The sequence below is a fragment of the Tetrao urogallus genome (genome assembly GCF_951394365.1).
Source record: "Tetrao urogallus genome assembly, chromosome: 5".
Taxonomy (NCBI): Eukaryota; Metazoa; Chordata; class Aves; order Galliformes; family Phasianidae; genus Tetrao; species Tetrao urogallus.
The window spans coordinates 29,138,377-29,155,552 of NC_136818.1; the positions used below are offsets into that span (position 1 = coordinate 29,138,377).

A 17,176-nucleotide genomic window follows, 5' to 3' on the forward strand; every position below is an offset into this window, starting at 1 on the left:
ACAGTGTTGTGCACTGCCATTAACTGCAGTGTCCTTAGGCTGCTCAGGGAGTTAGTGGAGTGCTGCCTCAGCTGTCAGCAGTGTTCCACACACCCATATTCACTTACTGTGCAGGTGTTGATGATGGCTCCTTGGTTATCTGAAATAGAAAGTTGAACATTCGGACAGTAGCTTTTTATGGCTGTGTTTTTGAATACGTCCTATATGAACACAGAGCGCGTAGTGATAGTCCCCCATCCCATCCCAAATCAGAGTTGGAAGCGTAAGTCGAAATACTTGTGTTGTTCAACAGGTCTTCTGTTTTATTGAGCTTAGAAGTGAAAGCAGGGAACTCCTAGAAGTGCAGTGGGTGCTTTCGAGATGAGTACTTTAAAGGATACATATGCTGCATTTCATTTCCTTTTGTAATTTACTCTTATCTTCTACAGGGTGTTACACAGGGAGAGTATGTTCCCATGGAGGATAATGAAGAAACTTCTCAGTCTATCCCGATAGATCTTGGGCCTCTTCAGTCAGATCAGCAAAATACTACTTCATCTCAGGATGGTCAGTCCAAGAGAGACGATGTCATTGTGATTGACAGTGATGATGAAGATGATGATGATGATGAAAATGAAGGCGAACAGGAAGTATGTATACTGAGGAATTAATTCTATTTAGGAATTACTTTACTTACCTCTTCTGTCTTTGATCAACTGCAAAGCTAATCTTGCACAACTATTTTAATCAAAAATATCTTTTTGTGTGTGTGTGTAAGCGTTGTCTCTGTTTCTGTTGCCTGGATGTTTAGTGTTTTAAAGACTCTTGTTAATTTCACCTGTTGTTTTGGGGTTTTTTGTTTTGTTTTTTAAGTTTTAGAACTCTACAATGGCTCTGAGTTCCAGAAGGAAATCTTTGTTTAGCCAAGCGAGCCCTGTGCAGCCTTTGTTTCACTTGTGTCAAATTGGAGTTTCTGTTCATATGTTCTTAAAAAAATGGCTCTTAAAAAGTAACAAAATGGTTATGGACCTCAGTGGCTTCAAAAGCAGATTTCCAGAGGATCTTACTAACCAGTTTCTTGAGCTGTCTACGGTCTGCTGCCACAACATCCAGGATAGTAACTTTACTGCTAGTTTTTATTGTATCAGAAAAAATTCATGTGCACAGTGGCCAAGACAGTCACAGAGTGTCTCTTCACCTGCAAGTCCATCTCTGCTCACAAAGAACAGATCAAGGAGGATACTTTCCAAGTCAGCTCTCTTAGTCCATCTATCACAAATTATCTTCAGTGTGCTTCAGGAATTTCCTGGACTTGTTCATGGAAGACTTGGTTAACATTCGGGAAGTTGAAGTAACCTGTAAGGACAAGGGCAACTAATTAGAGATTTCCTTTAATTCCTTATAGAATAATGCATCAGTATTGTCATCCTGACGGGGTGAACTGTAGTAGACTCGTACAATATCTGCTTTATTGTCTTTTCCTCTAATCCGGGCTGGAAACTCTCAACCCTGTTGTCCCCAGCTTGAAGTGCTTTACAGTCCAGCCATTTCTTTTCATACAGTGCTGCCTCTCTTTGTCCCCTGCCCTACTTGTCTGTCCTGTAGAGTCTATAACTGTCCATCACGACATATTGCTTATAGTACTCTTCTCACCAAGACTCTTTTTTTCTCTCCCAAGTTTATTCTGTTTTGCCCGTGGCTGTAGATGGTAAACCATCTCTCAATCTTTATCTTGCTCCTCAAATTTTTCCATTTAATTTTGTCCATCTGTCCTGTTGAAGAGAGGGAATGAGAGCAGCTGGTGGATGTCTGGCATCCCGCCAGTTGTCGGAAAATACATACAACCAGTCTATCAATGGTAAATGCTGAAAATCTTCACATCACATCTTCATACAAATCTTCACAAACAAAGGTGGTCTCTGTATGTGAAGCAAGTGAAGTTTACCACTTTACCATGTGAAGAATTCCTACTGTTTCAGCATTTCTGTAAGATGTTTTTATGGTACTATCACAGGATTATGAAGATGAGGAAGAGGAAGATGAAGATGATGATGAAGACACAGGGATGGGAGACGAAGGTGATGACAGTAATGAAGGAACTGGTAGTGCTGATGGTAATGATGGATATGAAGCAGATGATGCTGAGGTGAGATTTGCACTTTTTTATGGTTTGTTAAAGTACTTGGAATAAATTGGCATTGTAATGCAACTGTAAAGATTTGAATATTTGAAAATCTTAGTGTGAATTTCTCCCAGAAAATTGAGGCTGTATAGTAGATGACAATGATTTCTGTTAGAACTGGTCTTTTCACAAGAAAAGGTCAGCTTTGAATATATAAAGGAACTGAATGAAAATGTAAAATATAAGACACAGCATTGATTACTATGGATGCAAAGTTAATAAGGCAGTTTCTTCAAATGCCAGATATTTCATTGTCACTAAGTGGTGATGGCTATGGCATTCACATTTGTGTCTGCAGATATGCAGAATTTTTAACATTTCTTATAGTTGTGTACATTTAGTCTAGGAGGTTTCTGGAGTGTATGGAGGATAATTTTTTGATGCAGCTGGTGAGAGAGCCTATGAGAAGAGCTGCCCCACTAGACCTGCTGTTCACAAACAGAGAAAGTCTGGTGGGAGATGTGGAGGTTGGGGGCTGTCTTGGACAGAGTGACCATGAAATGATAGAGTTCTCGATTCTTGGTGGAGCCAGGAGGAGGAGCAGCAAAACTGCTACCTTGGACTTCCAGAGGGCGGACTTTGAATTGTTGAGAAGGCTAGTAGGGGGAGTCCACTGAGATTCAGTCTTGGAGAGTAAAGGACTCCAAGATGGCTGGTCGCTCTTCAAGAAGGAAGTCTTAAAGGTGCAGGAGCTGGCTGTTCCCTTGAGCCGCAAAAAGAACCGGTGCGGAAGAAGACCGGCGTGGATGAACAGGGAGCTATTCTTGAGGCTCCGGGAGAAAAAGAGAATCTACCTCCTGTGGAAGAAGGGGTGGGCGACTCAGAAAGAGTACAGAGAAGTTGTTAAGGTATGTAGAGAGCAAATCAGAAAGGCAAGCAAAAGCCCAGCTTGAACTCAACCTGGCTGCTGGGGTAAAAAGGAACAAGAAACCCTTTTACAAATACATCAACGGTAAGCAGAGGACTCGGGAGAATCTTCATTTTTTACTGGATAAGGCTGGGAATGTGAGCACTGAGGAGGAGAAGGCAGAGGTTCTGAACGCTTTCCTTACATCTGTCTTTAAAGGGGTCAGACCAGTTATCCTCAGGATACTCCACTCTCTGACCTGGTAGTCTTGGCTGGGGAGCAGACTGAGCCCCCCGTGATTCAGGAGGATGCGGAAACCTACTACTCCAGCTGGACAAGTCCCTGGGGCTGGATGGGATTCACCCTAGAGTGCTGAGGAAACTGGCGCAGGTGACAGCTGAGCCACTTGCTATTATCTATCAGCGCTCTTTGTTGACTGGTGAGGTCCCAGAAGACCGGGGCTTGCCAATATGACTCCTGTCTACAAGAAGGGTTGTAAGGAGGATCCAGGGAACTACAGGCCTGTTAGCTTGACCCCTGTGCCAGGGAAGGTTGTGGAGCATATTGCCTTGAGGGAGATCATGCGGCACATGCTGGACAACTGGGGGATCAGACCTAGCAGCATGGGTTCACAAAGGGCAGGTCCTGCTTGACCAACCTAATCTCCTTCTGTGATCAGTGACCCATCTGGTAGACGAGGGAAAGGCTGTTGATGTAGTCTCCCACAGCATTCTCCTGCAGAAGCTGACAGCCCGTGGCTTGGACAGGTACACTCTAGGCTGGATAAGGAACTGGCTGTAGAGCCAGGCCCAGGGAATGATGGTGAATGGAACTAAATGCAGCTGGAGACCTGTCACGAGCAGCGTTCCCCAGTGGTTGGTGCTGGGGCCTGTCCTCTTCAATGTCTTTATTGATGACCTGGATGAGGGCATTGAGTGTACCATCAGTAACTTTGCAGATGACACCAAGTTGGCTGGAAGTGTTGATCTGCCAGGAGGTAGCGAGGCCCTATAGAGGGAGCTGGACAGACTGGAATGCTGGGCTGAAGCCAATGGGGTGAGGTTCAACAAAACCAAGTGTCGAGTCCTGCACTTTGGCCACAACAACCCCAGGCAACGCTACAGGCCTGGGGCAGAGTGGCTGGAGGACTGTGTAGAGGAAATGGACCTGGGGGTTTGATTGATGCTCAGCTGAATATGAACCAGCAGTGTGCCCAGGTGGCCAAGAAGCCCAATGGCATCCTGGCTTGCATCAGAAACGATGTTGCCAGCAGAGACAGGGAAGTGATTGTCCCCTGTACTCAGCTCTGGTGAGGCCGCACCTCGAGTACTGTGTCCAGTTTTGGGCCCCTCAGTGCAAGAAAGACATTGAGGCCCTGGAGCGGGTTCAAAGAAGGGCAACAAAGCTGGTGAGGGGTCTGGAGCACAGGGCTGATGAGGAGCAGCTGAAGAAGCTGGGACTATTCAGTCTGGAGAAGAGGAGGCTCAGGGGAGACCTCATTGCTCTCTACAACTTCCTGAAGGGAGGTTGTAGTGAGCTGGGGTTCAGCCTCTTCTCTCATGTGACTGGTGATAGAACTAGAGGGAATGGCTTCAAGCTGCACCAGGGAAGATTTAGGCTGGATATTAGGAAATACTACTTCTCTGAAAGAGTGGTCAGGCAGTGGAATGGGCTGACCAGGGAGATGGTGCAGTCACCGAGCCTGGAGGTATTCAAGGAACGTTTGGATTTTGCGTTGAGGGACATGGTTTAGTGAGAACTATTGGTGATAGGTGCATGGTTGGACTGGATGATCTTTTAGGTCTTTTCCAACCTTGCTGAATCTGTGATTCTATGATTTAGATAATTTTGTAAAAATTTACAGAAATAACTTGAAGATTTTTTCATATATGTTTATTTACTTTCCGAATACTTTTACACTGCTTATAGTTTTTTTGCAGACAGTAGGTGTTTGGTGCTAAATCATTATGTCTGTGGATTTTAGGGTGCTGATGGTACCGATCCTGGAACAGAAACTGAGGAAAGTATGGGAGGAGGTGAAAGCAACCAGAGGGCAGCAGATTCTCAAAACAGCTGTACGGTTAATTCTTGCTTCTTCAAAATCTCTTTGTAAAGGGAAAAACGTAACAGTGATTTTGCATGTGTTTAAAAAGTTAATTTAATGTAAAATAATGTAACATCAAAAGTGGATTATTTTGAAATGGTCTCTTCTAGATATAGTCTACTTTCCTTTGAAAACACAGTAGACGCAATTTGCTAATGCTATCAAGCTGCTGTTGATGTTCCAAAAGATGAACCTCCTCTGTGTGAATCACTGCTTGAATAATCGCTGATTTGTTTCAGTGCTGGTGTTGACTTAGCTCACACAATCTTTTAATCTTCATTTTAAAATCTTCTTTTAAATGACTTTAAATAATACTGAGAAGTCTATTTATGCAAGAGTAAAAAATGCCTGTTTAAATGTGGTAGCAGAATTTGAAGACTTAATATCTTCAACTCAGGAAAATGTTGGATGGCATAAATTTAATTCTCTGAATTTCCATACTTTTTAGGTGAAGGAAGTACAAGTGCCGCGGAGTCCACTTTTCCTCAAGAAAGTTCTAGAGAACAGCAGCCATCATCTGCCTCAGAGAGACAGGCCCCTCGACCACCACAGTCACCACGCAGACCACCACATCCACTGCCTCCACGATTGACTATTCACGCTCCTCCTCAAGAGCTAGGTCCCCCAGTCCAGGTATAAAATAGTTCAGAAGAGCCTTTGTAAAATGTCTTTTTTAACTTAAATTTCTTTTAACTTAAGTCTGAGCGCTGAGCAAATTGTAAAAATTGTTCCTACCTATTTAGCATCCTCAAAATGGAAACTGAGCAAGTTGACTTAACGTTTCTCGTTCTGCAGATTATTTATGGAGAAGGAATACTGAAAGCAGACAAGTACTCATCACGAATATGTATCTTGAAGTCATTATACCAATGTTATTTGTTAATGCAGAAAAAACCCTCTTCTCGAACAGACTGTATCTCAGAATGCTAGGGGTTTTTATTAGTCTCTACCCCTACACAGATTGGGCAAAGGAATGTCCGTATTCATTATCTAAGCTAAAACTTTCACTTCAGTATTTGACTGATGATTATGCGTTGACATAAGCATAAATTTATTAAATGAAAACATCACAACATAAATTTTGCTAAATAATTTCATAGCCATTACATTTTTTATGCTTTACTGTTAACTTGTTGTGAGGACTGTGACCATTATATTTTTGTGTCCAAGTTTTCTGTCCTCAGTAGAAAGTTGAATGAAACAGTAGTAGTGTTTATCCAAGATTTAAATCTGTATGTTTCTCTTCTGTAGTTAGGCCAGGGAGCAGATGTGAGATGCTGGCTATCTCCTGCCATAATCTGTTTAAAGAGATATGATGCTGTATTGGGCAGTGTTATATACTGAAATATATTTGTTACACTATTACCAATGTAGCTGCTATTCTTTACTCTGAATAAGTCCTTGCTATTGGAATTCTAGAGAAGCATTCACACAATTTTTTTCTTTTCTTTGCTGTAAAGAGAATCCAGATGACTCGAAGACAGTCAGTGGGACGTGGACTTCAGCTAACTCCTGGTATAGGTGGGATGGTAAGTACATGAAAGTCTACTACTAAAATCCTGTGTTGTAAGGATATTTGTAACTTTAGTTTTATTTTGGTGAGTTTTGTTTCGTTTTCTTTTTAGAAGTCTAGCTGCTGAAGTCAGGAATGGCATGACTTCTGTAGCCTTGCAGGTCACATTAGTGCCATTAATTTCTGCATTAATGGAAGACAAACTTGAGAAAAGTCTGAGAAAGCAGAAACTCTTCTTAAAGTTGAACTTGTTTTGTCCAAGTCAGTTTTAATTACTTACTTTTAGAATCAGTCTTTTACAGTTCATATATTATTGAAAGAAGTAGTTTTCAGTCTCTCACTAAAGGAGCAAGGCAATTCATGTATGTTCTCTGGAGATGAAGAGAATGATGAATTTAGGATAAGAGAGAAAGGAAGATGAGATGTCTGGCTTTGTAGGTAATGTAAGAGCGAAGGATACAAATCCATAGAAAACAGATGATTTGATTCATGTTGTGAAGAATCCCATATATTAGGTTATATTACAACAATCCAAACTAAAACAGGTCATTTCTATCTATTTATGAATGAGTCATCTCAAGATTTGTTTGTAGTCAATAGGGAGATGTGACACTTCAACATAGTGTTCTCATGCAGTAGATGTCACCCATTAGGGCAATCTGTATAACTAGCTCAGATTCAGACATCTGAAATTATGCATGATTTGTTTTAGAGTTAATTCTGGTGTTGGTTTTTGGGTTTTTTACTCAACAGTATGGAAAGAGCAAACCATGTTTTAATTTGACTAGGTAGGAACTGGAAATACGTTGTAGAGCTTTCAGTTCAGCCTCTTTTTTTTCCAGCAGCAACACTTCTTTGATGATGAGGACAGAACAGTTCCAAGCACACCAACTCTAGTAGTTCCACATCGAACAGATGGATTTGCTGAAGCAATTCAGTAAGTAGTAATTTAAAAATAAAAGAGTAGATTTTTGGTGTCTGCATTTTTTTTTTTACTTAGTGGAATGAAAAAAAATGAAATGAACTTGTGATTGGAGTGACATGCTAAGTAGTATGACATATATTTCATCTACGGTTAAGCGGATATTAAACTCTGTATTGCAAAACTTAGCAACGAATCAGGAAAGAGGTCATCTACACTGTATGATAGCATGTTGACCTAAGAGGGAGGAGTTGTGCAAAAAATAAGGATCTTTTATTTCTTTCAGCCCATATGCTAATATTTTAACAATTAGTAGCAACTGGATAGATTTGTAATATTTGTGCTACTGACCAGCAAAAGGTTATCTGAGGTTCTAGTTTTGAGATGGTTCTACAGGTGTTCAGTTATCCGTGTAAAATTGTGAGAATTAGTAGCGTGAGTAAGCAAAGAATATTCCATTCAGGATTTGCCTCCAGGTGCAATCCAAATAAGTTTGAAAAACTCATCACTGTTGAATGACGAGTACTTCAGCTGTTTTTTATGGTAATTATTGATTAATTTTGTCTCATGTAACTTGTTTTCTTCTCATGTTTGGGAAAATCACAGAATTCTTTAAATCTTTATTTTGATAGTTCCCCTCAGGTAGCTGGAGTTCCTCGATTCCGATTTGGACCCCCTGAAGATATGCCACAAACCAGTTCAAGTCACTCTGACCTCGGTCAGCTTGCCTCACAAGGAGGTAAGTCATATCTGTACTTCTGTCTACTTTTCCATGGTTGTTTGAGTATAGAAATAATAATAATTCATCCATAGAAAGGCAGTTCTGCTTTGTGTGCTTGCAACTTCTCTGTTAGCAGACAGACTAGTGGAAAATGGGAAAGTGTTTCCTTCAAGGTGCTATATTTCTATTTTTAATATGATTTTAAAAGTACAAAGCTTCTGTGGGTGAGAAAGACAGCTTCTGAAGTGAAGAAACATAGCTGCAGTTTTATGCAGGATAGATTGACTGCTGGGTGAATGAAGCTTAATTTAAGGAGGATTGAAATACTGAAGGAGTGCCTTTTTTTTTTTTTCTTCTAGTTTTCCTGTTGATAATAGCTTTTCTATAGTGAATTTGTGTGGTTGTGTGCAGAGCTGAAAGTTCTACTCTACACCAAATCCAAACTGTATATGTAAGAGCAGTGTCCGAATGCTCCTTGAGCTCTGGCAGCTTGAGGCCGTGCCTGCTGCCCTCTAGTGCAGGGTCTTTTCCTAATGTACAGCCTGATGCTCCTCTGGCACATCTACATGCTGTTCCCTTAGGTTCTCTTGCTGTCATGAGAGAGCAGGGATCCGATGGAGCTGCAGGCTGCCATGAAGGCTCTTCTTAGCATTCTAGGTTGAACAAACCTACGGACCTCAGCTCCTCCACACATCTTGCTCCCAAGACTCATTCCCATCTCCCTGACCCTCCTTTGGATGTCCTCTGGTAGTTTTATGTCCTTACTTTGTAGCACTCAAACCCACACACAGTGCTTGAGGTAAGGCAGTGCCAGGCAGAGCAGGGTAGTCCCTTCCCTCACCCAGCTGGCAGTGCTGGGCCTTATGCACCCAGTGCACACTGCTGGCTCAGATTCAGCTTGCTGCCAGCCATAACCCCCAGGTCCCTTTCCAAGGGGCTGCTCACCAGCTTCTTGTTCTTCTGTTTGTACGTACAGCCAAGGTTGTCCCATCCTGCACATGGTTGTTAAACTCCATGCAGTTGGTGATTGCCTTCCAGTTTGTCAAAATCTCTCTTCAGTCTACCCTCAAAGGAGTCAACACATCCTCTTAAGTTTAATATAATATGTGAACTTACTTAATATGCATCTAGTCCTGCGTCTAGATCGTGTATGAAAACATTAAAGGACATTTCCCTGAAGTGGAGTACATCCTACTAGTGACCAGCCATCAGCCTGATGGAGTTCCATCTGCTATAGCCCTTTGATCCAAATCCATCACCCGGTTGTTCACCTGTCATTTTATGTACTTGTCTAGCTGTATGCTGAACGCTTTGTTCGGATGGATATAATTAATAGAAGAAAACAGCAATTAAAAATAAATTTTCAGGGTATATCCTTACTTGCTAAGAGAAGACCAGACAATCTGTCTATATTGTCTTCACTGTTCTTCTGACTTGGTACCTTTTTCTTGCGTCCTTGTTAGCATGGAACAGTGTGCTGTGCTTTGAAGAAAGGTCAGTGCAAAATAATAACGTAGAAGAAATGGCTAAAGTAAAGTGAGTGGTAGTATTTTTATCAAGTTGGTACCTTTTAAGAAATTCTAACTAGCTACGGCAATAAGTCAAAACCACTTGCAGTAACACATCTCCATATTTAAATATGTATAATTGGATTTCATCAAGTGTGTAGAGAGAAGGCAGCAGCTAATCTGTTGGGTTTTTTTTGTCTGTTTTTATTGTATCTGCAACATTGTGTGTTGCAGGTTTGGGAATGTATGAAACTCCGCTCTTCCTTGCTCATGAGGAAGAATCAGGCGGTCGTAGTGTTCCAACAACACCTTTACAAATAGCAGCACCAGGTAAGCGGCAGGAAATTCACAGGTAAAAGTTTGAAACTTTGACTTTCCAGAAAAGGTTATACACTCAGGAATATTCCAGTAGCTTTTCCTCGTGCTTAAGATTTCCATAAATTTTATTTAGGAAATTCAAGTTAACTCCATGGTTACCTTTCTGTGCAGTTACAGTTTTTACTGAAAGTACATCAGCTGACGCTTCAGAGCATGCTTCTCAGTCTGTTCCAATGGTTACCACATCTACTGGCAATCTGTCCACAACTACAGAGGCTGGAGCAGGTGATGATGGGGATGAAGTTTTTGCGGAGGCAGAATCTGAAGGGTAAGCTGTGATTGTTTGACTTGAAGTCACCTTAATTTTTGTAATGATGTTTCATTCAAATATGCCCTGCAATCCACTAAGTTTTGATTTAACCTGTTCTGGTAGGAAGGATGCTCAAGCAAGCTTTGGTAATTTTGCGAAGTAATGTTATTTGATCTTTTCGTGTAGAAGCAAAGCTTTTCTTCTAGTAGTTTAACATTGCTAATACATGTCACCTTAAAAAAATAAGACATTTCTGTAAATGTTCATAATGTAAGGGGCCCTATGGCAGTCAAATAGAGATGGTAGAGGCCCCAGATTGAGTGACTGGGGTTTGTAGAATAAAAATAAAGCATTTCTGTTGGCCAGCAAAGAAAATCACTCGTACAGTCATTTTGTTAAACCAGTCCAGAAGGGCGGAAAATTAGTAACTTTTTAAAGAACTTGATAGACAAATAATTTACCTCCTTCCTTGCTATTGCTTTTTTTTTCATTATTCTTACAATGATTCCTGTATTCTGTATTGTGAACAAACAAATTATGAATCTAGAAGGGAGGAAGTTATATTTTTATCATACATTTTGATTTTATTGGTTGCAAAGTAATAAAAGATACTGTAATGCACAATTTTTCAAAACTTGCATCTACTAATTATTGGTTTCATCATAAGCAGATGGAATGTTACTGCTGCAGGTTAGATGTGCCATACAGGTTTCTTGATGCAGCACCAGCTTGGATTATACAGTCTGTCTATATTGTGCTTTTGAGTAGCAATTGTTACTCAAGATGGGTTTTCGGATGTTACAGTCATGAATTGTTTCCTACCAAATACCTAATTCTTACTGAATTACATCCAAAGAGAAATAAAATGGTTCGCAGAACTATGTTTGTACTTAGGAATAGGCCTTTGGCTTGACAGGAGAACAGATCAACAGGTATTTCTCATGTCTTAGGAGTTTTACTTGTCTTGTAACTTTTTTTTTTTTTTATAACTGAAGTAAATGTAAACCACGTGGCAAGCTGCATTTTAACAAAATTGAGACCTTCTCTGGGAGGTAATTAATGTTATGTGTACATTGTATGTTGAGCTACATATCAAAGAAAATATTTATTTATTTACTTACTTTAAAGCCATATGAATCTCTTATAATTAGGCACAGAGAGATGTTTGGATAGAAATCTTTCTGCTTTGTGATGAGGACTGGTTTTTTTTTGTTTTTTTGTTTTTTTTTGGTTTTTTTGCTGAGTTGTTTGACACTGAGTACATTTGTATCTCTTCTCATCCCTTGCCCCCCTCCCTTTCTCTTTTAGAATTACTTCAGAAGCTGGCCTAGAAATTGATAGTCAGCAAGAAGAGGAATCTGTTCAAGCATCTGATGAGTCAGATCTTCCTTCTACAAGTCAAGATCCTCCATCTAGTTCCTCTGCAGGTACTGGTTAATTACTAGAAACTAAGTTGCTTTGCACAATTCCATTAAGTGTGAGGACTTCTTGGAGTAGGATCATGGGCTGCTAATGACTAAGATATACAAAATAAGGCAGCAAATCTTATATAAAATAAGAACATGCTTGTATGTTTTTAGTCCTAATGGCAAATCATTTTTACTTGGACCAGAGTAATTAATGTGTCCATGGTAAGTATTCTTCAAAGAGCAAGTTCCTGATACATAGATGATTCCATCCAATGATAATTATGTCAGATTTAAAATAGTTTTCGTTCAATTAAATTATCAGAGAATTATGTTTATCACTGTTCTGTTACCATGTTACCAGATAGTATAGACAATGAACAAAATACCAAACTTACATGTTCTGAGGCTTTTATTTATATCAGAGATTATGTCAATTAAATAGGATGCACCTTCATAATTGTAAGGTAAGTTCAAGAGCATAATGTATATCAAATCATGTAAATGCTAATGGTGCAAAACTGTACTAAACTTAGATGTTCTTCCCTGTACTTCCACTTTTTCACAGACACCAGCAGTAATCAGCTTAAGCTGTTTCGACGTGTAAGGCTTCAGCCACCAACTTTAAGAACTGGTGTTCGTGGTCGTCAGTTCAACAGACAGAGGGGTAAGTGTTCAGGGCTTTTTACCCTCTCAGACTAGTCTTTAGTACTTTGTCCCTTTGGGGACTGCATATGTCCTACTTTCTATGCATATGTTTGCTTGTAAGACAGTAATACCCTGAATTAAATTTTTAATTTAATTATCAAGAAACTGATACCAAATATGGCAAGAATGCCATATTTGTTCTTTTGCCAAATAGCCTGAGATAGACCGTAAGTCAACAACACTCTCTTAATGACAGAAGTATAATGTAGCCATAGCAGCAGACTTTGGGGAGAAAGAGGGAGATGGAGTTTTTCCAGAAGGGAAGTGTCTCATTGCCATAGCAGTTGCTTATGGGAGGATGAAACGTCATATGCATCAGTGTTTGATTAAATGGCTGAAAAGGATTTCTATTAATGCATTTTTTCTTTCCCAACACAGGTGTAACTCATGCAATGGGAGGCAGAGGAGGCCTGAACAGAGGCAATATTAGTTAAATGATCTGTAATTACAGCTATGTATACAAATGTGCCAGTTTTTGCCTGTGGTTGGTTTAGTGTAATGAATGCATAAAGCAGCATTTTATACTTAGATTTGTGTGCACACATTTCAGTGTCTTTATTAATAAAACTAGACAAACTATCAAAATTCAAATGGTATCTTTTCTAAAAAATCCTCTGCTCTGCATCACTTTTCAGGACAGTTGTACCAGTCTTTAGATACAGTCTTTCCCGTGAGAGCGGTTACAGGTCTTGCTATTCTTTTGCCCACATCCAGACTGTAGTACCGATCTGAAATGAATAGACATCAGAATTAAATTTCATAAGCTACAGAAAGAATCTTGAAATTAAAGCCTGCCTTTTAATTTTGTTAAGCATGAATAGTAGATTTTCATTCCACATCTATACAAGGATTTGAAAAGCTATAAAAATCCATTTTTAGCCTCAACTTTTTTGACATGTAGATCATTGTTTAGCTAAATTTAATTTCCATAATACCACTAATAATTAAGTCTGTCACAAGAGTAAGGAATACAGGAGACGCTAGCATTGCTAGAACACAGAAATATTTTTAAGAATTGAGAAACCAAACAAACTAGAAACAAAACAGTCCTGCACCAGTTGTGAAAGTGGGAACTTCTGTGGTCCCTGAGTGTAATTATGTAAAAGTTATCAAATTATTTTGGCAGGAACTTATTTTAGTATCCTCCTGTATTTGGATATGTGTCTAATACTTGTAAATTTTTTTTTTTCCACTGATTAACCAAGAAAATTTCAAGAAATGTTTTTATCTGATCCTGGCTGAAGGAGAAAGATCTTCTTAAACTGGAACTAGAAGTAATTATTTCCTGGGAAATCAAATGGTTCATGTTGCCAGTGAAAAATCTATCAATGTGTAATGGTCCAAGGATTTTGATACATAATCGCTCATTTAAGTGTCAAGATTTTCTCTTTTTATAAATACTAGGACAATGCATTCCTCCACAACTGTACAGTTTGAATTATTGTACCTCATTGCTCATAGTTCTGTAACTTGATTTTTGAATAGAAATATCTCTCAATGACAGGCAACATTTTATTTCTCAGGGCTTCTCAGTAGTGCTTGCTCAAAGTTAGTGATGCAGAATCACAAGTTGTAACTTTGTGCTTTAGAGAGCTCAGAGGTTTCTTTCTTGCCTACTCATTCACTCCTTAGTCTTTTTAAATAGAGTAACTTGTGTTAGCTTTAACTTACTGTAAGAGAAGGCATAATAATCATAGCCATCTGGTTTATTGTAGTTGGGTACTGAGATCGTCGAATGAACTACTTTGGGGAGCCCTCTCCAGTAGGCAGTCACTTTAATTTCCTTGCGCAAAACTCCTGCAAGCAAAAGAAAAGTTAGGAAGTGTCACAGTGTGTCTGCCAAAAACTATCATCTACTTGTATTATCTAGATCAAACAAGAATTACTAGATTGAGAAGAAACTGAAGTATTATATTAGGAAAAAAATGGAACAATGTTACATTTCAGAAGCTACAAAGATTACAATGGTTGTATAAAAAAAAAAAAAAAAAAAAAAAAAAAAAAAAAAAAAAAAAAAAAGAATAAACATAAGTTACCAGATTGGTATGGATTGATTCTGACAGTCTGAATAACTGTTGGCATTCCTACTGCACGTTGAAAGCGTCTCCTTATTACAAGTCTTGGGACAAAAGCTGGGTATCTTATAGTAATGCGTGCTTTCCGTTGGCACTTCCTGGCTGGTTCTTGCCTGTATACGTACTGTTGCATGTTGCCATCTAAAACAGACATTGGTTTAATATGTTTAAAAAAAGAAGAAAAAAAAAAAAGCCAGCTTGATAACGATGGTGATGTTGGGTAGTATTTTTGTAATGGGTAGGAAAACAGTACCACTTTGATACTCCTACAGCTGTCTAATGATGTTGCAACTTGCAGCTTTTTATATTCGTTCCTACAATCTAATGTAAAAGCCTTGCTCTCTAAATCCAACATACACTTCTAGATGTAGTAATAACTCCAACAGCTTCATTAACATTACTGTAGTAAGTACAGTTCCAAGGGAACTACTTTGATTGCCATCGTACCTGTTTATCAAGACCAGCGTGAGACCATCTCTTTGGGGTAGGTAATGGGAAGGCTAGAGTCCAGAAAAGGACTTGTATTTAATTATCCTAAGCTTTCTTTTGTTCCCAAAACAATTCTTCTGTTGCCATACATCGTACATACACAGTAAGGAAATTATGCTCATTTGAAACAGGATAAATAGTTAAGAATGAAAGAACAGAGGTAAATTTCCATGCATTAGTTCTGAACTAAAAAGGTTATTTAAGCCTTTCCTTTGATTAATTTGAGACTGATTTTTTTTTTTTTTTTTCCCATCAGATAAAACTTATCTTTACATTTGTCTTCTGAGATGTAATCTCATGCAATCTGATATATTTTGAAAAGCACTTAAAAATTTGTAGAACTTAGAGATGTTTAAAGCCTCAGGCTGTGTTTTGACTAGCAAGTGTACTCTGATATTCACTTAGATGTCTGTTTTTGAAAGAGATATGCCTATCAGTCAGTAACTGTTGTATTCCTCACTGATGCACTTCAAGTATATTTTGATCATTTGTGAACATCTGAAATATGAGACTTACCTCTTTTGATAAAATAAACAGATTCTGGTCTGCCACTGTAACTTGCCACTGGGAGGGCTGCCCTTATTTTCCCACTTAGCCCTGCAAATCCATTTGTGAGAGGTTTGGGATAGCCTTTATCCATTACACCATTAGTGAAACGCCAGTATAGAGGACCCTAGTGATTTAAGCAAAATATGAACTTGAGAGGAAATTCATTATTGGTAACTGGGCTTTAGTCAAAAGTAATTGTAATGCAAGCATTTTGAGAACCACCTTGTTGTCCTTGTATTTAGGGGCTGCTAAAAACAAACAACTACAATGGTAATTTAGCAGTGCCTTTAAGCAGGGGGAGAGTGTTTCAGAAATTATCTGAAATAATGATTGCTAAGCAGAACAACTTGCTTTCTAACTGCATAACATTCTTAATTAGACATGCATCTATCATTCCTTATGGATGGGGAAAGTATTGGGAGCAAACCTGGTCATCTTTGGGCAAAGGAAAGATTCAATGGAATAACTGCATTTTAAAGGTTTGGGGCCCGGGGGGGGGGGAGGGAGGGGCAGATAGGGGAGTTTTGGAATAGATAGTTGATCAGTAAGCATGGAATTTGGCATTCTGAGAAACACAGTGCCAAGGCAGAGGCGATGGAACATGGGAAAGGTTTCACTTCACTTAATTTCGCATGTGAAAATGCTGAACATTCTACAAAATGAGCAATGTGGCCTTGGAGCACAAGGTTGCACTGAACAGCCACATTATGTGTCAGGGCTGTGCTTCAGAGCCTCCCTACTTTTCCCACCTTGATGAAGAAAGTCTTGCCATCACAGTTGCATCTGGAGAAGACAGCATCAATGGGGGACGGGATGCCCCAGCCTACACTGATCCTCTGGGGACTGGTTGTTGGTGGTGTCCTGCCATTCAGCAGCCAGTAGTAGTGACCTGCAGGGGGGAGGAGTCAAGGCCTGCACCATGAAGCACATGGCCAGATAGCGATGCAGGGAAAAAAGCTTGGGAAGGAGGGGAAGATGTCTCCTGCACCTCCTGCCCCTCAGCAACAGTGAGGCCAATGGAGGGCACAGGGCCTGCGTACCTCTGAAGACAGCCAGGGTTCCATTGGGCAGGGCGACCATGCTATCTGCTGGCTTCCCACTGCACAGGTCCTTCTCGTTGGCCTTCCCCACTGCAAAACAGCATGTCTCGGGATGGTTGGTTCTTTTAACGAAAAGTACATTGCCTCCCCCATCGCCTGAAACAGTGCTACCACAGTTAAGTGTATTTTTTTTGTCTGTAGGACCAAGTTCAGGGCTCTCTTTGGGCCTTGCTCAGGATATATTCTTGAAAAGTTTAATCTTGTGTTTTCCTCCAAGGAACGTAAGACCAGCTCTTTACACAGCTACATGCAGTTATTGTAATTTGTTGTTTACCTCAGTACCTATAATTCAGATAAAGGTCTATAGGTGCTTCACATGCTGCGTCTCGTGTTCAATTCCTTCATGCTTACAGATGTTTACTCCAGATTTCCCTAACAAGTCTCCATCCTTCATTCTTTAGAGTCCATTTACATTTATTTCAGTTAAATGTAAAGGAAGGATATC

The 17,176-nt window shown here is 39.7% G+C and overlaps 1 protein-coding gene across 1 annotated transcript in view; it reads left to right on the forward strand.

Moving 5' to 3' along the window:
• Window positions 1-12,952, forward strand: part of TPR (translocated promoter region, nuclear basket protein) — a gene marked incomplete at both ends in the record, with an annotated part of 43,635 nt that extends 30,683 nt beyond the window's left edge. The window contains 12 exons of the mRNA XM_079535191.1: window positions 429-629; window positions 1,994-2,125; window positions 4,993-5,083; window positions 5,561-5,745; window positions 6,573-6,641; window positions 7,468-7,562; window positions 8,180-8,286; window positions 10,011-10,106; window positions 10,266-10,422; window positions 11,713-11,831; window positions 12,379-12,477; window positions 12,897-12,952. Of these exons, the coding sequence (XP_079391317.1) occupies window positions 429-629; window positions 1,994-2,125; window positions 4,993-5,083; window positions 5,561-5,745; window positions 6,573-6,641; window positions 7,468-7,562; window positions 8,180-8,286; window positions 10,011-10,106; window positions 10,266-10,422; window positions 11,713-11,831; window positions 12,379-12,477; window positions 12,897-12,952 (1,407 nt within the window). The remainder of the gene's footprint in view (window positions 1-428; window positions 630-1,993; window positions 2,126-4,992; window positions 5,084-5,560; window positions 5,746-6,572; window positions 6,642-7,467; window positions 7,563-8,179; window positions 8,287-10,010; window positions 10,107-10,265; window positions 10,423-11,712; window positions 11,832-12,378; window positions 12,478-12,896) is intronic.
• Between the last annotated feature and the right edge of the window lie 4,224 nt (window positions 12,953-17,176).